At 33.7% G+C, this 21,423-nt stretch overlaps 10 protein-coding genes and 1 non-coding gene across 11 annotated transcripts; 6 read left to right on the top strand and 5 right to left on the bottom strand.

Annotated features, from left to right (window-relative positions):
* Positions 1 to 444: 444 nt before the first annotated feature.
* Positions 445 to 1,866, top strand: NDAI0B05850 (uncharacterized protein; the record flags this gene model as incomplete). Its single annotated transcript, XM_003668813.1, has 1 exon — positions 445 to 1,866. The coding sequence occupies one exon, from the start codon at positions 445 to 447 to the stop codon at positions 1,864 to 1,866; it is 1,422 nt and encodes a 473-aa protein (XP_003668861.1).
* Positions 1,867 to 2,244: 378 nt separating this feature from the next.
* Positions 2,245 to 2,943, bottom strand: NDAI0B05840 (uncharacterized protein; the record flags this gene model as incomplete). Its single annotated transcript, XM_003668812.1, has 1 exon — positions 2,245 to 2,943. One exon carries the CDS (start codon positions 2,941 to 2,943, stop codon positions 2,245 to 2,247), a length of 699 nt encoding a protein of 232 aa, XP_003668860.1.
* An 815-nt stretch (positions 2,944 to 3,758) lies between these two features.
* NDAI0B05830 (bifunctional triacylglycerol lipase/ester hydrolase) lies at positions 3,759 to 4,748 on the top strand (the record flags this gene model as incomplete). The annotated part of the gene is made up of 1 exon (XM_003668811.1): positions 3,759 to 4,748. The coding sequence occupies one exon, from the start codon at positions 3,759 to 3,761 to the stop codon at positions 4,746 to 4,748; it is 990 nt and encodes a 329-aa protein (XP_003668859.1).
* Positions 4,749 to 5,644: 896 nt separating this feature from the next.
* NDAI0B05820 (uncharacterized protein) lies at positions 5,645 to 5,881 on the top strand (the record flags this gene model as incomplete). Its single annotated transcript, XM_003668810.1, has 1 exon — positions 5,645 to 5,881. One exon carries the CDS (start codon positions 5,645 to 5,647, stop codon positions 5,879 to 5,881), a length of 237 nt encoding a protein of 78 aa, XP_003668858.1.
* A 353-nt stretch (positions 5,882 to 6,234) lies between these two features.
* Positions 6,235 to 7,968, bottom strand: ASN1 (asparagine synthase (glutamine-hydrolyzing) 1; the record flags this gene model as incomplete). The annotated part of the gene is made up of 1 exon (XM_003668809.1): positions 6,235 to 7,968. One exon carries the CDS (start codon positions 7,966 to 7,968, stop codon positions 6,235 to 6,237), a length of 1,734 nt encoding a protein of 577 aa, XP_003668857.1.
* A 1,614-nt stretch (positions 7,969 to 9,582) lies between these two features.
* Positions 9,583 to 11,235, top strand: NOC4 (ribosome biosynthesis protein NOC4; the record flags this gene model as incomplete). The annotated part of the gene is made up of 1 exon (XM_003668808.1): positions 9,583 to 11,235. One exon carries the CDS (start codon positions 9,583 to 9,585, stop codon positions 11,233 to 11,235), a length of 1,653 nt encoding a protein of 550 aa, XP_003668856.1.
* A 1,211-nt stretch (positions 11,236 to 12,446) lies between these two features.
* On the top strand, positions 12,447 to 14,018 carry PPT1 (protein serine/threonine phosphatase; the record flags this gene model as incomplete). The annotated part of the gene is made up of 1 exon (XM_003668807.1): positions 12,447 to 14,018. The coding sequence occupies one exon, from the start codon at positions 12,447 to 12,449 to the stop codon at positions 14,016 to 14,018; it is 1,572 nt and encodes a 523-aa protein (XP_003668855.1).
* A 265-nt stretch (positions 14,019 to 14,283) lies between these two features.
* NDAI0Btrna18R lies at positions 14,284 to 14,355 on the bottom strand. The gene has a single exon. It is a non-coding gene; the product is annotated as a tRNA-Arg (tRNA).
* Positions 14,356 to 16,269: 1,914 nt separating this feature from the next.
* Positions 16,270 to 17,037, bottom strand: RRP15 (rRNA-processing protein RRP15; the record flags this gene model as incomplete). Its single annotated transcript, XM_003668806.1, has 1 exon — positions 16,270 to 17,037. The coding sequence occupies one exon, from the start codon at positions 17,035 to 17,037 to the stop codon at positions 16,270 to 16,272; it is 768 nt and encodes a 255-aa protein (XP_003668854.1).
* Positions 17,038 to 17,533: 496 nt separating this feature from the next.
* Positions 17,534 to 19,825, top strand: KAR3 (Kar3p; the record flags this gene model as incomplete). The annotated part of the gene is made up of 1 exon (XM_003668805.1): positions 17,534 to 19,825. The coding sequence occupies one exon, from the start codon at positions 17,534 to 17,536 to the stop codon at positions 19,823 to 19,825; it is 2,292 nt and encodes a 763-aa protein (XP_003668853.1).
* Positions 19,826 to 20,091: 266 nt separating this feature from the next.
* On the bottom strand, positions 20,092 to 21,315 carry TAZ1 (lysophosphatidylcholine acyltransferase; the record flags this gene model as incomplete). The annotated part of the gene is made up of 1 exon (XM_003668804.1): positions 20,092 to 21,315. One exon carries the CDS (start codon positions 21,313 to 21,315, stop codon positions 20,092 to 20,094), a length of 1,224 nt encoding a protein of 407 aa, XP_003668852.1.
* Positions 21,316 to 21,423: the final 108 nt, after the last annotated feature.

Here is a 21,423-nt window from a genome sequence, read left to right as displayed (position 1 = left end):
ACCTTGCTTCTTTGCTTCCTCAGAGGAAATTCTTATAGATACTATTCAAGGATATGTTTGGCCTCAAATGTCTGTGTGTTTGTTATTTACAACTAATTTGTTTGTTACACAGATACCCGTCGGAATACAACGGATGCGACGCGACACGTCACGTTAACGTTAACGTGTTACCTTTCGGGATTTACGTGGTGTTAGTTATTTGTTGCAAAAACGGGAAATTTAACAACGATCCCTGAAAATTTGAACTTGTCCCACGCCATTCCCAACTGAAAAAAAAATTGTTTATATCAGATCTGGAAATAAAGAAGTAAGGGTCAATTCAATTTTATTCATTGTTGTAATCGATAGATCATTTGAAGGTTCTTCTGGTATTGATTTCTTAATCTTCCTAATCTTCTTCCTCTTAAGCGCACGGTACGCAAGACAAGCACTCAAATCCCGATCATGTTCTCTAGCTTTTCATTAGATAAGATTACCAATTCCATTGGTAACGCAGCTCAAAAGGCAACAAATACATTAAACAATGCAATCAACACTGCTACAGATCCTCAAACAAAATTATCAATTAAATCACAAACAAGATTATTTCAAGAACAATTAGGTACCATCCATGATATTTCAAAATTACCAGATCAATATAAATCATTAGAATTGAAAACTGATTCATTAGAAAAATCAATCAAAAGAATTTTATTAGTTTCCAAGACTTTTGAAATGGAAGGTTATGACTACCCTCCAAATTTGACTGAATCTTTCTCAGATTGGTGGAACATTACAAAAAAATCTTCTTCTCATAGGAAGAAACAAATCTCAGTAAACAATAAGAAGAAAAATAATACTGATAACGATCATGACAATGCTACGAATGTTGAACCAATTGAAAATGATATAACTTCTTCTTCTTTCTTACCAAGATCTTTTGCTCAAGCTATTTCGAAATCTGCTATGGATTGTACAGATATTTATCAACAGTTAAGTATTCAAGAAACTGCTACAAAGGAAACTACAATAAAAGATGAGAATGAAGCGCAAGAAGAAGACGACGAAGATGCTGGCGAAGAAGAAGAAGAAGATGATGATGACGATGAAGATATTCAAAACTTAATAAAGGCATTTGAATCATGGTCAAATTGTTATAAAAATATTGATCAAGGAAAATCTGAAATGGATTCCATGATGACAAAGGAATTTAATAATAAATTGGAAGATTTAATTAATAATGAATTTAAAAAAGTTAATACATTACGTAAAAAAGTCGCTGATTCAAGGTTGAAATTCGATACTGTTCGTCATGAAATTAAAATTAAAGAAGAAGAACAAGACCAAAAAGAAAAACAAGCACAAGCACAAGCACAAGCACAAGCGCAAGAACAAGAACAAGAACAAGAACAAGGAGAAAAAGCAAAGAAGGAACAAGAAGAAGAACAAGAACAAGCACAATTAGGAGACAATGTAATTGAAGAATCTAAGAAGAAAGAAGAAGTTATTAAAGATGAAAAGAAGAAACCAGAAATAAAAAGCGGTACTGAAACTACTTCAAAACAATTAGAAACTGAAGCTGAACCTAAGGCGGAAGTGGAAGCTAAGGTAAATGATACTTCCAAAGACCAACTCAAGAAGGAAGACGATGCAGAAAAACAAGATGAACAAGACGATTCTGAGGAACATAAATTATTGGAACAATTAGAAGATGAATTCGTTTCAAGTACAGCATCCGCAGTTGAAATGATGACAGAAATAACAGAAAGTTCTTCAATCATTGGTTTAATTAAACTATTCCAAAATTTCCAATTGGTTTACTACAGACAATGTGTTCAAGAAATTGAAGCCAATTTGAAAACTTTGAACGAATTAGATCATGCTTAAATAGTATCATGTTTTTTCCTTATATCATAATACGTATATCCTTTAACCCGTAAATCATATAACCGAAACAAAACAAACGCGCCGTTTCTTTTTCCTCTATTTCAAAAATCACGTTCGTATTAACATTGTATTCTAATTTTTGATATATAAAGAAAAGATGACATAAAGTAAATTGTTATTCCTTCCTAGTATATCATAAAAGACAAAAAACTTTGAAGTGTATACTTCTAAATAAACATGCTGAGTTAATAAATATATAAAGAAATAAATAAATAGTTATGGAAAATTTATAAACTAAAATGGGGCATTATTATTGCAATAAAAAAAATAATGACAGTATTCAATACTCCATGATGAAAATATTTGGCTTAGAACGAATCAACATTGACAATGAACATTGGAACTGCACCTACAGTGATCCGAGGAGACGGGCTTGTCACAGCAATTGCATGAGTTGTCGTCGGGACATTGACCTTGAACGTTCGCGGTACATTTACATGGACCGCATTCACAGTTCTTAGGTGTAGTAGAGGTTTGGTGGCTGCATTGGCATTGAACATTGATATTACACTTGCAATCACCAGAGGAGATGGACTTGTTACAGCAATTGCAGGAGGTATCGCCTTGACATTGACATTGAACACTGGAACTGCAATTGCAACCACCAGAGGAGGAAGTCTTATCACAACAGCAGCATGAAGAAGACTTACAATCTGGACATTGACATTGGATATTCACGGTACACTTACATTCTTTGCATTTACACTTCTTACCTTTGGTAGAGTCATGATGGCCGCATCGGCATTGAATATTGGCAATACACTTGCAACCACCAGAGGAGGCAGTCTTGGTACAGCAGTTGCATGAGGTACTGTCTGGACATTGACATTGGACATTCGTAGCACACGTACATAGACTGCAATCACAGTCCTTAGCTTTGGTAGAATCTTCGTGGCTGCATTGACATTGAACTTTGGAACTGCACCTGCAACCACTAGAGGAGACAGTATTGGGGCAACAGCCGCATGAGTTATCATCTGAACATTGACATTGGGTATTTGAAATTTTAAAGGACATTTTATTTTTCTTGCTTATTTGTAATTATTGTTTCTGAGTTTTTCTAATAACCTTCAAGAAACAAGGTGGAATTAAAGAAATCTTAGATAACTATTGACAATGGCCCTATACTTATATATGAGTTTTTTTCATCTTCAGGACATCATAGTTAGTTGACTGAGTATTAATTGCTGACAATATTCTGTACTGTATTCTCTACAGTTTGACATTGTGAAGTTGACAGCATAAAAAGCTCAATTACGGAGAAACGTAAGAAGGACCCTTACTCTCAACACAACGAACGGCGCGGGCAGTTTTCTCTCTCTGAGAATCTCTCTCTGTGTTGAGTTCCGCAACGCTGCGCTTCTTTCGCTGACTCCCCCCCTCTGAATACTGGTCAGTAACTGAGGGGGGGAAATAGTAGGCATATTTTCCTGTCAAAAATGGACCCCTCGTTTAGGCATAAAAAGAATCATTAGATAGTTATAGAACATTATTATCGCAGGAGCTTCTACTGAAAGACCATAGGTTATAAACTTAAATTAATTTAAGGATAGATAAGTGCTCTTGCCTTTGTTAATTGTGATTATTCCACTTTATTAGCTAGCCTATTTTCTGTTACCCAGACATGCCAAAAAAAATAAAGGTTCCAAGGAACTTAAGCTGGAACCAGACCTGAATTCTACATAGAACTTCTAGAAAAAGGTAGATAGGCAGCAAAACAAGCTCATACTCTCTTGGCGTAGATTCTCATTATTTAGTTAATATATATGCACTTCAACTAGCAAGACGGTGTTCTAAAATAGTAACAGGCATTGCATGGGGTACTAATAGAGATGCTAGTCAAATCATATTCCGAATCAAAATATCCAACTTCAATTATTCATATCGAAGCTGAAAAACTCATCGAGAACGATCCATCGTTGAATCCGTTATTCATTTGGATCCCTGGTAACCCTGGAATCCTACAGTATTATCAACAATTTTTATGTTCCTTGCATAAGAAACATCCTCATTGGGAAATTCTTGCGATACCTCATGCCGGGATGGATACCTCTTTACCCGTCTATAGACACCCGAACGATAGAATCTATCACTTGAATGAACAAATTGAACATAAGATTGAAGTCATTACTACGTTCTTAACCAAAGCTAATAGCTCCGATGGTATTATGAAAAAAAGACCTCTGGTGATAATGGGACATTCCGTGGGCACCTATATGATACAACGAATGGTCTTGACTAAGGAGTTCCAAGATACAATTTTACATAATAGCTTTTATTTGAAAAAAATTGGGTTCATTACTCCTACTATTATTGATATTAATCTTTCTTCAAAAGGTATTTTAATAAGTCATGGTTTACAACTTACACATGGGTATTTACCTTACATTTTATCATATTTGTCATATTTTGTGTTCAGTTTGATACTAAAATATTTTGATAACATACGACGTAGGTTAATTGCTTATATTATGGGGTGTCAGATGACAGATTTTGCTGCAATTGGTACTGAAATACTTTTAACTAATAGTGTGCTTGTAAAGCAATCCCTAGGTTTAGCTAGTATTGAAATGCAAGAGATTAGGAAGAATTGGGATGTTCAAAAACAATTTGTCGAAAATTGTAACCACAATGATATTCAACTGTGGTTGTTATTCTGTGAGACGGACCATTGGGTTAATAATGTTACTAGAACTGATTTGATTAAGTTTTATCAAAGTAACTACAAAGATATTTCACGGTTACAGATTGAAGTTTCGAGTGAGTTTCCTCATTCTTTCGTTGTGAATCATTCCGATTGGGTCGTAGAGAGGTTCTTCTAGACAGTTGCTGAATGGATAGATGGATGGGTAGGTAGATAGATAGATAGATAGATGGATTAATAAAGGCACTAGGCAAGGCACTAGTATCCAATGAAGCACGTACGTAGTTCTTGTTCGAGGCAGAAGTAGCGTACATGTAGCTGAATGGTGACTTGTTGATTTGTTTGTTGGCCCACATATAGCCTACTTACTTGAACAGTTCTTTTAGAAGAATGAATCCCCATTTTTTTGTCTTATTAAAGGAAATTTGGTAATTTCCATGGGATCCGCGGCACGGACCTTTTCATAGGTTTATCCGCGGAACGGTATTCGAAATTAAGGGAAAATATTTGTGAAAAAGGTATATCTCCTGAATAATACAGGGTCCTTTCCTTTTTTTTATCTGTGTCTTCCAATGTCACATACATACTATATTTTGAAAGTGTAAGTAAGTAAGTAGAAAGGCAGAGAATGAATCTAGTGCATATGCATAAAGGGGGCCTCAATTAGATGAAGCTTTCTGAAAATGATAGTTTATGTGCTTCCGCGGCTCTCATGATGCTAATTTCTGATGTAGTAGTTGTTAAAGTTTTTGTTGACATAAGGCGTAGAGCAATCTCAGGGCCAGCCCATTGGGATGAGAAAGTACCTTAACTCCGGGGGTAGAAATAACACCTAGTTGTGGTTACTGGTGAGTTTTAAAGTTATAGCAGTGAAAGCATATTTCATCATGCTTGACTGAAGTAAACGGTGCAATTATGACTTATACATTTATATATAAAATGATGATGAGCACTCTTGAATCATTCACAGTGATACCTTGACGGTTACTTCTTTATAGGAATTTATGTAAATATCAAGAAGTAAAGAAAAGGACAGGAAGGGATCAACTAATTGGAAAGGAATACAATATACCGATGAATTATTTCCAAATGAGTTTTTTAAAGGATATATCAAAAAGTGTCAAAAATATATTCACATCTGATGATAAGAAAGGTTCTAAACCAACAGTAATAACACGGTATGATTTGCTTAATTCTTCAAATGTACAAAATAGAAGATCCTTTTCCATGGAAAGGCATAAGAATCAACGTCATAGGCGAGATACTATATCCACTGAAAAAACAATGCTAAGTAGTCGGCATACTGCTTAAGGAGTAATAACGGGGTTTCTCTTTGACAACATTAGATGATATTCCATAGTCCAGTAATGTACCATATCAAAACGTCTACGGGACTGGTATTTTCGAGAAAAGGTAACAGTAACACGCATTCTCATTAGTATAGGTAACAGTCTAAGATTATAAAAAGTAATAATAATAACAATAATATGTATAATAATGAGATAAGTAAAAAAAGTATATTTTACAAGCGTTAATTTTTAAGAATTATATATAGTCTATATTAGAGATTAAATTTTTTTATATATTCCTCTTTTTTTTTCATTTTCATTTTTCATTTTCTTTGAAATTTTTTATATCGAAATATTTCTTTTTCTATTTTATGTTTAAGCATTAACATGTTTTTCATGAATCTTAGCATATCTACCAGAAGGATCTTCAGCACAACCCCAATCAGCCTTTGGAATCCATCTCATGACAGTATCAGCGGCAGTCTTTTGTGGGTATAAAGCGTCGAATTTCAATCTATACCAATAAGCTTCCTTTGTAGTTGGAATATCGGTACCCCAATGATCCTTTGGATTTTCAAACATAGCATCACTAATGACTCTTTCAGCAGTATCTTTCAACCCATCAATCCATGAATAACCTACACCATCAGAGAATTGTTCCTTTTGTCTCCATAAGATTTCTTCTGGTAAGTAAGGTTTAGCTTCTGGATCATCAGATGTATCGAATGCCTTTCTTAAGATGTATTTTTCAATACGACCTTCAGCTTGATTAATCATTTTTTCCTTTGGATCAATGTTCATACATAATTGTAAGAAATCTCTATCTAAGAATGGGACACGAGCTTCAAGACCCCAAGCCATTGTAGATTTGTTAGCTCTTAAACAATCAGCTAAATGTAAGTTATTAACTCTCTTAACGGATTCAGTATGGAATTCAGCAGCAGATGGAGCTTGAGCGAAATATAGATAACCACCAAAAATTTCATCAGAACCTTCACCAGAAAGAACCATCTTAACACCTTGAGCTTTAATCTTTCTTGATAATAAGAACATTGGAGTGGAAGCTCTAATAGTGGTAACATCATAAGTTTCCAAATGATAAATAACATCATCCAATGCATCTAAACCTTCTTGTAAAGTGAAAGTATGTTCATGATGAATAGATCCAATGAATTTAGCGACTTTTCTAGCAGCTTGTAAATCTGGAGCGTTTGGTAACCCAATAGCGAAAGAATGTAATTTTGACCAACCACCATTATGTAAATGACCTTCATCATCAACACCAGTCAAATGAGCCTTAGAAGTTTCATCATTAGCGTTTTCATTGTCCAATGTGGCTTGAGCGTTTGCCTTTTCAGTTTCACGAGCAGCAATAGATGCAATTAAAGAAGAATCTAACCCACCAGATAATAAGACACCAAATGGGACTTCAGCCATTAATCTCTTTCTGACTGCAGATTCTAAAGATTCTCTAATAGCGGTCAAATCCAATTTATTTTCTGGGATTCTTTGTTCATCTAACCAATCAGGAGTGAAATAACGAGTAATTTGGTCAGTCTTTGAATCGTACACGTGACCTGGTGGGAATGCGATGATACTATCACAATCATCAGTTAAACATTTCAATTCAGATGCGAAGAATACAGTTTGTGGAGTTTTGGAGTTACGACCCATGTATAAAGTTGTTATACCGATTGGATCTCTTGCTGCGATGATACGATCTTGTTTAGAATCATATAAACACCAAGCGAACATACCGTCTAAATGTTTTGGAGTGTCAATGTCATGTTTTAAATATAATGGGATGATAGGTTCACAATCACTTAAGGTTTTGAATGGATAATCTGGGAATTGTTCTCTTATTTGAATATGATTATAAATTTCACCGTTGACACATAATGTGTAGTTACCGCATGGGGAAGTGATTGGTTGAGCACCGGAATCTAGACCGACAATGGCTAATCTTTCGTGGGCTAAGATAGTGGTGTTTTTGATGACGTTACCTGACCAATCTGGACCACGGTGTCTAATTCTTTTAGAAAGTTGTAGAGCTCTTGGTTTGAAGGCATGAACGTCTTCATGTTTGAATGCTGCGAAAATACCACACATATTTCAGTATATACGATATATGGTTGGTTGCTTTGGTTGATTTTATCGATTGTTGATCACGTTCCAATGTATATTCAAATACTGTTTACGACGAAGATAAGACATTATAAAGGTGGTGAAACGGTGGTGATGAGTGTTGAAAGAAACTTATATATTGTCTGACGGGCGAAGACCAGATTTCGATGAAAAGTTTTCACACGATGTGTTTGTTGTGCTAGCAAAAGAAACAAGAAAACAAGAAACAGCAAAAGAAGAAAAAAAACCAGGCTCGAGCGCGCGGAGAAGGGCTCGCAGAAAGGAACGCGGGTAAGTTCTTTCAACTGTTCTTATCAAATCGGCGAGGCACCGAAAAGAAAAGTTGGCGATGGGCGGAAAATAAAATGAGTCAACTATCGAGAACAGAACAGGGCAGGGCAGGTAGGGCAGGTAGGGTAACAGGTGAAACAAAGGCGTTCGTTGAGCGGCAAACGGGAACACAGTTCCTCTCATCCCGCGCTTAACTCTCTGACAATATAAGCGCTCACTATGCGTTGACACCTTATTAAGATTGATCGTTAACAAAAGCCTCTCCAGACGTTAGTAATACCGATGTATTGATATTCTGCAGCATGCTACTACATTAAGAAATATATAGTTAACAATAGTGTATTCTGTCATGACAGCAGAAAATTCCCATCTTTATTGAAGCTTTCTAGGACATTCAGGAGAGAACCACACTGTTCTCAGCTGCTAATGCTGTGGTGTCATCCCTAATGAGCAAATTAGCGTTGTGTGTTTCAAGATTGCTGTCTACGTACAGTTATATGCATCGAAAAAACAGTCCGAATATCGACTGTTATATTATATAGAGATTATAAAGTAAATATAATAAGGAAAATGAATATGTACAAAAAATGTCTGGGTTAGGGGAAAACGATGATTATAAGGGTGACAGTTCGACAAAGAAAAACAAAGCTTCTGTAACTCTATTTTTATTGATGAATTTTCCTATACTTCAAGTATAATCTATCCTAATCATCCCAGTGTGATTCAACATCGTATTTGAAAAATTATTATCGTTTTATCCTTAAAATAATACAGAACTAATTTACGGGTTCTTTAAAGTAGTTCCACCTTTATATTAAGGAATTTTACCTTGCCTGAATCCAAGAATGAAACGAATATGATGTTAACATGACCTCATACTGAACGTCAAAGTTAGTTATATCATTCGGGATAACGAGAAAGATAAGAGTTTCATACATCATCGTATAACATGTATAGTATAGTATAGTATAGTATAGTATAGCACGTAATGAGCTACACAGAACATAGAAAACTATCTTTTGAAAATTTCAATCACATGAACTGTTAAAGGTAGACACATCTCAGGATAAATCCTTTCACATGTACAAATCAAAAAAAATCGAAACATTTTTGGACTTCATCCGGGTAACACTTCTTTTGAAAAAATTTTGTAATGAGATGAGATGAGATGAGCTTGAATAATTTGAAACTTTGGATATACAAATATATACAAAGAAAGGAAAGTACATAATTGATTAAAACGACAACCAAAGCTTTTTACTAAACCTCGTAAGCTATCCAGAAGTTCTCATAAAGGTACAGACCACTATGTCTTTATCTATGGAAGATATTAAAATTGTTGCCAAAACAATATCAGCTACAACAGATAAATCGAATTATAACTCAATAATTAAATTAATCAAAGAACTAGATATTGAAGATGAATTACAATTAGAAGATGATAATGTCGAAAAGAAATACAGATTCCTCGTAGTATCGCTTTTCCAAATATTTAAAAAGCTATTTAGTCGCGGAGATTTGACTTTATCTAACAAATCAAATGAGATAAAACAATTCATTCAATGGTGTAGAAAAATTTATGATTCATTTAAAATTAAATTACTATTCATCATATCGTCTTTGACCTTTGAAACCTCGTTAGCATTAGATTCATTAGATTTATACATGCAATTAATTGAATTAGAATCTATCCATTTCGCCTCCAAGAAAGGTGCTCCATTCTTCCCTAATAAAACTTTGAAAAACTTAATGATAGCAATGTGGAGATCAAATATTCAACAAGAATTGGAAATAAATAATTCAACTGGACAATCTGGAAACTTCATTCTTTTGGAATTTTTGGATAAATATTATAAACCAAATGCTGATATACAATATTATGTACAATCTGAATTCAATAATATCCTTGAACAACAAGAAAAAGAAACAAATTCAGAAGAGAAAAATTTACTATTGCATAACGGTGGGAAATGGCTAACTTTGATGAACCATGATAATCATTGTTCAAATGAAAATGTTGATCTTGAAATTTATGTATCAAATCCACCACAAACCATTGAAAATGAATCCAAATTCAAATCTTTCATGGAGAAAAATTGGCTACATATCTTAAATTCTCAACATTTATCATTGCAACAATATAAAACAATCTTACAAATTTTACATAAAAGATTGATTCCATATTTTCACTCACCAACAAAACTAATGGATTTCTTGACTGATTCCTATAATTTAGAAGACGCCGGTGTCATACCAATCCTGGCATTAAATGGGTTATTCGAATTAATGAAACGTTATAATTTAGAATATCCAAATTTTTACACAAAACTATATCAATTAATTACACCAAATTTAATGCATGTGAAATATAGACCAAGATTCTTCAGATTAATGGATATTTTCCTATCATCATCACATTTATCAGCACATTTAATAGCATCATTCATTAAAAAATTATCAAGATTCACATTAAACGCATCACCATCAGCTATCGTCTCAGTAATCCCATTCGTTTATAATTTAATCAGGAAACATCCAACATGTATGATAATGTTACATAACCCACAATTTTTATCGGATCCATTTCAAACTGAAGAAGAAATATTAAATTTGAAAAACTTGAAGACCAATTATAAAGATCCATTCGATATAACAGAAATAAACCCAGAATTAACACATGCATTAGATTCATCTCTTTGGGAATTGGCAACGTTAATGAACCATTATCATGCTAATGTTGCCACGTTAGCTAAGATCTTCGCTCAACCATTTAAGAAAATGAGCTATAATATGGAAGATTTTTTGGATTGGGGGTACGATTCATTATTAAACGCTGAATCTTCAAGGAAATTGAAAGTTTTACCTGTCTTGGAATTTGAAAAATTCGATACATTATTTAATGATAATAAAGATGCTTCTGATCAAGATAAGAATGTCTATTTGGAAGGTATTGAATGGTAAGAGAAATTTGGCGCATTTAAAAATTGTATTTATAGAAGCAAGATAGGAAGCCGACTCTGTTACATATTTTAAACTGTAATTTATAAAATTGATATATACTTATTTTTTATTCTTGACTAGGAATTTGTTTTGTCACCGGGACTGTTTGCTCATTGTATTTTGATTGTATATCGCAACAATAAGGGGATGCATCTAAAGTAGTCTTGAGCTCTTCAGCTTTTGAGCCTTTAGGTTCATATTCTAATCCGTTTCATTCAAAAAAAGATATTCTCTTCTTTTATACTTTCTTCAGAAGTTGATTAGTGAAGTTACGATATGTTACTTAAGGGAGGAAGAGTAAATACTAACTCGAGTTTGAATGGGAATACCACGTTCCTTATATGAGATTTTGAAACCAAAAGAAGCATCCTTCTGTTTCGACATTTCATGATTATTCGTCCATACATGTTCTTTATTGGGAGTGAAAATGTGAATCTTTTCCTCAGACCCCTCCTTCTTAAACCATGCTCTTCTGACACATTTCAAAAAATACTGAGTACTCAGATCTAGGTGTACCTCCGTTCCCTCTTCTACAAAACTCCACAGATCTTAAAAAGTTTAGAAAATTTTGAAGTGAATCTCGAAACACTTGACAGGCACATTGGCATCAAGTAGAACTACGGAGCTCGGGGAGCGGCCGACTTTTAACTTAAGTAAAGTAGCTCATTTCTACAAATTATTAATACAAAGATCCGTTTTTTACTGAAATGGCTAAGACAGGGGCACACTACCTTCCCCTCGCGAACAATCGTTTCACATTTTCTAAATTCAAAAAGCATAATCATATCCAACGCCAAGCAAATACGTACATAGTTCAGGATGGAAACCTTTTAACTGATGTTTCCATCATGCATTATCTACCTCGTCTTCTTCATCTTACTACTACTGTACGTAAATCTTTTCTAGAACATATAGAATTTGATATAATATACTCATTGCGGTTTCCGTGGGCGGTTACTTCATTAGGAAAAAAGCAAAAAATTTGAAAAATTCTTCAAAAGTATATAATATTTATACAAAAAAATATTACTAAAGTGATGAGCACAAAAAAGTTGATCGTTGTAGCTCACAGAAATAATCCGGAAGTTGCACTACCATATCTTTCCAAGGTGTCTCCTTGATCACTTATCGACATTAATAGAGGAGATTCACAGCCCGTTGAACCGTTAACCATGTCCACTACTCCAACCACAGAAGCTGCTCAACAAGCCATCGATTTAAAAAATGAAGGTAATAAATACATTAAAGAGAAAAAATACACAAAAGCTGTCGAATATTACACAAAGGCTATCGAACTTGACTCCACACAGTCAATTTTCTTTTCTAATAGAGCATTAGCCCAATTGAAACTAGACAATTTCCAAAGTTGTCTAGATGATTGTAATAGTGCCCTGGAATTGGATCCTAAGAATATTAAAGCTTATCATAGACGTGGGTTATCACAGTTAGGTTTATTGCATTTTAAGAAGGCAAAGAATGATCTTTCTATTGTGTTAAAGGCTAAGCCTAGTGATGCCACTGCCAAGAGAGCTTTGGATATGTGTGAAAAAGTCATTAGAGAGGAAAGATTTAAGAAGGCCATTGGCGGCGATGATACTGATAGAGTTAACCCATGTCAAGTGCTTAATCTTAGCTCATTTGATGCTAATTCTGATTTGGTTAAATATGAAGGTCCAATATTGGATTTTGAACAACTGTATGTCGATGAAAACGGTGACAAATCAACAAGTGTAGGTGGCGTAGCTATTAAGAATATGTCACAAGAGTTTATTTCCAAGATGGTTAATGATGTCTTCTTGAAAGGGAAAAACATTCCAAAGAAATACGCTGCTGCTATTATTTCTCATGCTGACAGATTATTCAGAGATGAACCAAGTCTTGTCGAACTGTCAAATAACAAACAACAAGACAATGATGAGGATGCTATGAAGATTTCTGTTTGTGGTGATACTCATGGTCAATTTTATGATGTTTTAAATATATTCAAGAAATTCGGTAAAGTTGGCGAGAAACATACATACTTGTTCAATGGTGATTTTGTCGATCGTGGTTCTTGGTCATGTGAAGTGGCATTGTTGTTTTATTCTTTGAAGATTTTATTCCCAAAGAATATTTTCTTGAATAGAGGTAATCATGAAACAGATAATATGAACAAAATGTATGGATTTGAAGACGAATGTAAATATAAATATTCCCCACGTATCTTCGAAATGTTCTCTAGGAGTTTTGAAAGTTTACCATTAGCTACTTTAATTAACGATAACTATTTGGTTATGCACGGTGGTTTACCAAGTGATACATCTTTGACTGTTGATGATATTAGAAAAATTAATAGATTTACTCAACCTCCAAGGGAAGGTTTATTTATGGAGTTACTTTGGTCTGATCCACAAGAAAAGGATGGATTTGGTCCTTCACAACGTGGGTTAGGTTTCTCATTTGGTTCGGATATTACTAAGAATTTCTTAGAGAAAAATAAACTACGCAAAATCTTCAGATCCCATGAGGTTAGGATGAACGGTATTGAATTCGAGCAAAACGGTAACTTAGTAACAGTATTCAGTGCTCCCAACTATTGTGATTCTCAAGGTAATATGGGTGGTATCATCCACGTTGTACCAGGTAAAGGTATAATTGCCCAAAATGGTAATGATGATGATGATTTATTGATTGAAACTTTCAAAGCTGTTGAACATCCAGCAGTTAAACCTATGGCATATTCTAATGGTGGATTAGGTTTCTAGATAACAAAAATTTCGATTTCGACAATCTTATGCATCAAATGCTTTCTATGCCATCCACCTGTCTATACAATATAAAACCAATTGCGTTATAAAAAAAACGTCTATGTAACATTAAATATGGTAAAACGAATAAGATATACAAAGCCTTTTTTAAAAGATTTAAAATCTCCAATGACAATCTTCTATACCTGGGGGGTTCTATTCAGAAGAGTTGATCCTGATTTGGAGGGAAAGAAGTACTTCTGGGTTTATTAAAAAAAGAAAGCACTCACGCTGGGGGTCGAACCCAGAATCTTCTGATTAGAAGTCAGACGCGTTGCCATTACGCCACGCAAGCTGTTTTTCTTGATTTATTTAATGCTTTTAGAATACTATGTCAGACAAAAAGCTGGGAATTCAACAAATATTATATGTGAACTTGAGAAATCAACAATAATTATTCAAGTTTCCTGGAACTATACTTGTACTAAGTCTTACTATTAATATCCTATGGTAAATGTTTAGATATCAAGTTTGGTACAATGTCCTCTAATATGACGCGAAATGATTACCGAACCTGGTAAATGCTGGAAGGATATTCTTGCTAGATGGTATTATTAATATCTATTGGAATATATGGTACATATATGTCGATTTGCTAAAAGGACATTGATTTACAGACACACAATATTGTCGTAATGTACGGTAGATATGCCGAGGCGACAAGAGAAAGGAAAATTTTCACGATGAGATATCATCAAGAAAATAAAATATATAAGAGATATATAGATATATGTATACGTTATGTATAGTACTCTTTGGCAAATGCTAAAAGAGGACGACTGGTTATACCTTGAAAAAGTGTTAGTAACATTGCAACACATATTTCTCCCAATTTAACTGATCCAAAGGACAGTTATGTCTTATTTCCAACAATATCCTACGATGAAAGTTCAGATACCAAGCTTGGTATAATGTCTTCTAATATGACACGAAAGGATTATCAAATATGGTAAAGACGCGAAGAACCACAGACACCGACGTGTCGTGACTAACATTGGGTTGACATGTCTGTCAACGAAATATATTCTCGTGTTTTCTATCCTGCCATCAGAAAGGTATAAATAGACCAATAACTCGAAGTTTCAATTCCTGATTTTCCTGTTGTTATATTTTTTATATTTTATATTTTTATTTACTTTCAGGAAGAACGAACTCTATTACTTATATTATCAGAGACTATTAATCATAATTAAAATAAACTCATATAAAGCTTACTTACATTCAAGGTGGAATTTACAATACGAATAACACAGGATATCAAAGATTGGATGCTTCTGAGCGAAGTTTGATAGGAAATGTTTAACGGTGTATTTACAACTTGAACACTATTAGAATACTAGTAACGTAGAGTTTTTCCAGAGGCCACACACACTGGAATTCTACTGTGTGTCGTTAAGCAAAAATACTTCCACTTCAAACGAAGGCATTTGTTCCAAATTGACTGACAAAATGATTAGCAGTAAGTTTTTTCTATTTAAGGTTTGTCTCATCCTGATAAACTTTTTAATAACTGTAAAAAGGTATATAAATTACAATACGGTACAGTATGGAGGTTACAGTAGGTAGAGATAGTAGAGAAGCAGTTTCAAATCCAACAAATTCTTTATTGTTGTTCATGGAGTATTATTTTCTGTTTGAATTCAGGCATTAATGTCTTATCCGATTTGTGTCACAAAATGTGGAAAATTTAATTAGCATTTGCATCCATTGTTGCAAGTTAACCTTCCTAAAAATTAAGCCAAAGAATTGGTTAATACCTGGATTAAAATCTTTAACTGTTGCTGAAATATCTAGTTTACAGAACTACTTGGGACTATATTTTACATGATTTTTAGCCTCTGAATTAATGTACTTCTCAATTGAAAAACTTGTTCCTGAAAAGTTGGAAGAGATCAAATCAGTAATTATTTAGAGCCAAAAGTAAACAATTTTTTAAGGTATTTTTCAAAACCATTTTCGGAATTATATCAATAAAGATGTGGTTAATTCAGTGATAGTATAACTTCCTTGCAATGAATCCATGACTATGACCATATATAAACTCAAACAAAGCAACTTGTTGCCATTATTACAAAAGTCAATCATCACCAAATAATGGTAAATCTCAAAATGCAAGGTATACTAATGTTGAAGAATATGTTTAATATACAGATACATCTAGCAAAAAAAGATTATTGATATTCTATAAATGCTTTTTCATTGCATTTTTTTAATTATCTTCACCGGCTGCCTTAACCAAGTCCAGGAACTTTTCCTTTGAGACTTCCGTAATAAGGGTTTCTCTTTCTTTTCTGTTCTTGATATCACCCATGGTAGTAGCGATTTCCTTTTCAGTCTTCACTTGTGTCGAAAGAATAGCATTAAAAAGTTTTACAACACCCTTTTGGGCAATTTTCCTTAGTTTTGTTTCCTTTTCTAGGACAGCTCTAATCTCTTCACCATTTTGATTTTCACCGGAAGCAATTGGGATGATATCTTTCTTTCTTGCTTTATTTAATAGTTTTTTCCTCTCTGTTGTTAGGACCCTTCTGGCTTGCTGTTCAAGTTTATCTGATTCATTTTTCTTCAGCACTTTTTTATTTCTTGCCATAATTGGATCCTTTCTGTCATATGCCTTCAAATGTGATGACAAGATTGCGTTAACTGCGCTAGAGAAATCATTGGAACCATCATCATGCTTACTTTTCTTAGACTTCTTTTTCTTTGGAAAGTCGTCACCTTCTTCTTCGTCTTCTTCTCCTCGTTCATGGGCATCCGAACCGTCGTCTTCGCTACCATTAGCTTCTGATACAGAAGAGACGTCAGATAAATCTAATTCATCATCTTGAATCTCATCAGCTTCTTCTTCACTGTCGTCACTTCCGCTTAGTTCTTTAAGACTATTATTTGCCTCAAGGCCTTTTACTTTAGTGTCTTGCTCATCTCTCACTTTTTCCATTTTAGGTTTCCTCACCGTTACGCTCCCTTTCGAACTCATGCTATATGTCACTGTTATGCTAAAATATGTTGATAGCCTTTGCAGGTAATATTTAAAACTCGATTAGGAATGGTGCTTGATCATTCCAAAAATGACAGTTCAACCATAAAAAAACCTCTTCAATTACAGTATTATTTTCAAGTTTTCCATCTCATCTGAGATTTTCAGCTCATCGCGCAATTTCACAAAATTTTTCACTTTTTAGAGCAAGCATCCGGGTAATGGTAAACAAAAGGTATCAACATAAATTGATTTTAGCCATTTGTAAAATTGAACCTGATGAAACAAACTTGTTACAAGACATCAAATAAGGATTCTCTGTTGAATTTATCATCGGTTTTTATTATATACGAGGTTTAGGAAATCCATTTTACTTTGAATACTCGAAAATATATTTAAAAAGAGCTGCTTTTTCAATTCCATTTTTTTGAATATTAGAATTATTCTTTATCGAGATCATACCCTAATAGAAGAGCTTCAAAAAGCAACATTATAAATGAGAAGGAATAATGAACGTACCTATTCAAATAGTCTACTCCCCAAAACCCCAATACGATATAGTACTGGAGGGAGCGGAACATCGTCAATCCCGGATGTAAATTTTACCAATGACTTAGATAAACAATATAAAAGGCGGTTTACTACTACTCCCCCAAGACCAGCGATTTCTCGAACACAGGCGAAAAGACCTACCAATAGTAATGAATCAACTTCTGTTAGAGCGTCTTTAATAGGATCCTCGGACGGGAATAATTCGATAATACCAAATGATAATAATGATAATTGTAGTAATTACTCTCCAGATAAGAATTTGACATCTTTCCATAAGGATAGTATAGTGGAGTTAAACCAATTACAGGAGGAATTGTTTCAAAAGAAAACAATTTTTGATAATTTAAGAGACGAACTAAACGTAAATAAAGATGAGTATGCTAATTTACAATCTGAATGGGAGAAACTGTACAAGGAAAAGAATAGTAAAGAACAACTATTGAAATCAAAGGAAAATGAAATTAGGAATTTGAATGAAAAGTTAACTAATAAGAAAAAATATTTAAATGAAGGACATCAATTACATTTGAAACAATTGGAAGCTAAGAATAATGCTGAGTTTAATAAAATGGAAAATGAGTATCGCTTGAAAATTGAGAAACTGAAACAAAGTAAAATCAAAAAATTTGAAGATAACAGAAATGCGTTATTGAATAAAGTGGAAGATATTTCAAATAAAATTCTAACTAACGATGATACTCTAAAAGTTATGTTAGCTGATGTGGAGGAGAAAAATAGAACTATAAAAGAAGAATGGTTGCAAAAATATCATGCAGAATGGAAAACGAATCTAGAGATAAATGAAAAAATCACCAATGAAGTTGGATCTCTCAATGAAAGAATTGAAAAGGAATTAGAACCCAAGGCGAAAGCGCAAAAGTCGGAAATCAAAAACCTTAAAGAAAAGCTAGATGACTTGCAAAACATCTTGAAAACGACCCAAAGTGAGTCATCGAATTTAGAGAGCGAAATTCTCGAAAATGATCTAAAGGTTGAAGAGAAATTGAGACGTAAAGTTGAACTAGAGGATTATATTGAAAATACAGAAGTCGATTTGAAAGAAATCAATGAAATATTGATTAAGGAAGAAACGATGAGACGTAGTTTACATAATACTTTACAAGAGTTAAGAGGTAACATTAGAGTATATTGTAGAATTCGTCCGCCGATTTTACCACAGGAAAGCAACAACACCAGCCATCTAAAGGTGTCTGAATTTGATGATAACAATGGTACTCAAACCCTGGAAATACAAAAGGCATTGAATAATAATAGCAGCAATAACTCCACAACTTTGAAATTTAAATTCGATAAAATATTCAATCAAAATGAAACAAACGATGATGTTTTTAAAGAAGTTGGTCAATTGGTACAAAGTTCATTAGATGGTTACAATGTTTGTATTTTTGCGTATGGTCAAACGGGATCAGGTAAGACTTATACTATGCTACATCCTAAAGATGGTATCATTCCTGCTACTATATCGCACATTTTCAATTGGACGAATAATTTGAAAGAAAGAGGGTGGAAATATGAAATTGAATGTGAATTTGTGGAAATATATAATGAAAATATCGTTGATCTTTTAAGAAATGAACACGATAATAACGGCAAAGTCAATGACTTGTTGGCTTCACCATCGCAGTCTAATTCAACTAAACATGAAATAAGACATGATCCAGAAACTCAAACAACTAAGGTAACAAATATAACGACGTGTAAGCTTGATTCAAAGATCACTGTAGATAACATCCTACGAAGAGCAAATAAATTGAGATCAACAGCTAGTACACTTTCGAATGAACATTCTTCACGTTCCCATAGTATCTTTATTATCCATTTGAAGGGGACGAATGAAATAACTGGAGAAAAGTCATATGGTATTTTAAACTTGGTTGATTTAGCAGGTTCAGAAAGAATTAATTCATCCCAGGTAACTGGGGAAAGATTAAGAGAGACTCAAAATATCAATAGATCTTTAAGTTGTCTCGGTGATGTCATTCATGCTTTAACAGGCTCGGAAAAGGACAAAGAGAATGCGAAGAAAAGACATATTCCTTTCAGAAATTCCAAATTGACTTATTTGTTACAATATTCATTAATTGGGAATTCTAAGACCTTAATGTTTGTCAATATATCTCCTAGTATAAATTATGTCAATGAAACTTTGAATTCTTTACGTTTTGCATCAAAAGTTAATTCCGCAAAAATGGGAGGAGCAACTATATCGAAATAATAAAATTCTGTCTAGCAATTTATTAAATATTCATCAGAGCACGAAACAAAAAATGTGCTCCTTTATACCAAGGAAGAAAAAATTAAATTAAATACAATGCATTAAAGTATATTTACAATATATACAGATATACATACATACAATTGTTTATCATAAAATAGTGTTTAGGTTGTATGTATATTGAGGTGAGCCTTTTTGATATTCGAAGGTTCGTGAAGCCATCGATTCTATATTAAAGATCAGTAGGCTAATGGAAACCTAATACACTAATCTTTCTTAATATCTGGTTTATTAGATGAGGTTTCTCTTTTATTTCTTGTCTCATCACCGTTGTTATTGTTATCCATTGCTGGTTCAATATTCAAAATATTTTGTAAACGTTTAATTGCCCAATTTTTACCAATAAATTTGACATCTGGATCTGATTTCCCTTCAGATGAGGTATATTTTTTCCACCAAGCGGGTGATTGGAATCTGGGATCTTCTTTTGGTAAATTTCTAACATCATGTCTGATTTTAGCGACATGATTTCTCAATTCTGCGGCAACTCTACTTCTTAAATCTTGAGCTTCTTCACCATATTTCAAACGAGTAGATAAATTAGTAGGATTCTCGGGATCAAAATATTTTTCTACTAATTGATTCCATTCATTTCTAAAATTATCGATTAATTTATTATCCAAGGGATCACCAATGGTGATATTAATTTCAGTACCAAAACTCTTCCAAAGTTGTTTTAAGAATGATTCTTCCGATTCCTCGGAAATAATATTTTCAAATCCAGTAGTGAAAATTGGGACGATAACTGGAGGCTTTGTAGATTCCAATATCATTCTTGTAATCCCCCATTTAAAATATCTCATAGAATTAGAATATGGTGGATGTAATTGTAAAACAAATCCCTCAGGATAGACATGAACCCACGATGGTTTATTTCTTCTTATTGGAGGGTTAGTCAAGGACGAAGAATTTTGTTGTTGTTTCAATGATTCATTAATACCTTTGGATGGTCTCCAAGTCAAGCTTTCCAAAGAATCATCTGGGCTCAACAATCTAATTGCAGCATCAATTGACCCTTGAAATGGACCCACCCCAAACCTCTTGGTACTTAATACTTGTCCCAATGAGAACATGTAACCTAAGAATTTATTTTGGAAACAAATATTTTCAGCTCCCAAACACCATCGAATATTTTCCTTTTGTCTATATAATCGTAGTGGGAATGCAGCCCAAAAAGTCGGGTCATCCACCATGGACATGTGATTCATCATTGTCATTATACCTCTATTTTCATTTTCTGCAGTTTGAACAGCCTTTTCAAGAACTTCGAAATTGTTCACTTTGATGCTATAGAATGTATGTAAGAATAGTTTGGAGAGACTTACTGTGATTAAGGAAGTACCATATGATAGTATTGTCCATATTCTACTTTGTCTAGGATATTGTTTTAAGAAATCGTCACCGTTTCTCAAGACGTCTGGGAAGGACATATGTATGATCTAGCTTGGGAAAGTGCAAAAAAAGGAAGATATGGAGCAGGTGGTGTTGTATGGTTGAGATTCAGGGATCTAAACCTTCAATATTGGGATAATTCTCGA

The sequence above is a fragment of the Naumovozyma dairenensis genome, chromosome 2 (assembly GCF_000227115.2).
Source record: "Naumovozyma dairenensis CBS 421 chromosome 2, complete genome".
Lineage (NCBI taxonomy): Eukaryota > Fungi > Ascomycota > Saccharomycetes > Saccharomycetales > Saccharomycetaceae > Naumovozyma > Naumovozyma dairenensis.
Note: the sequence above shows the minus strand (reverse complement) of the source record. Positions and strands in the feature narration are given on the sequence as shown.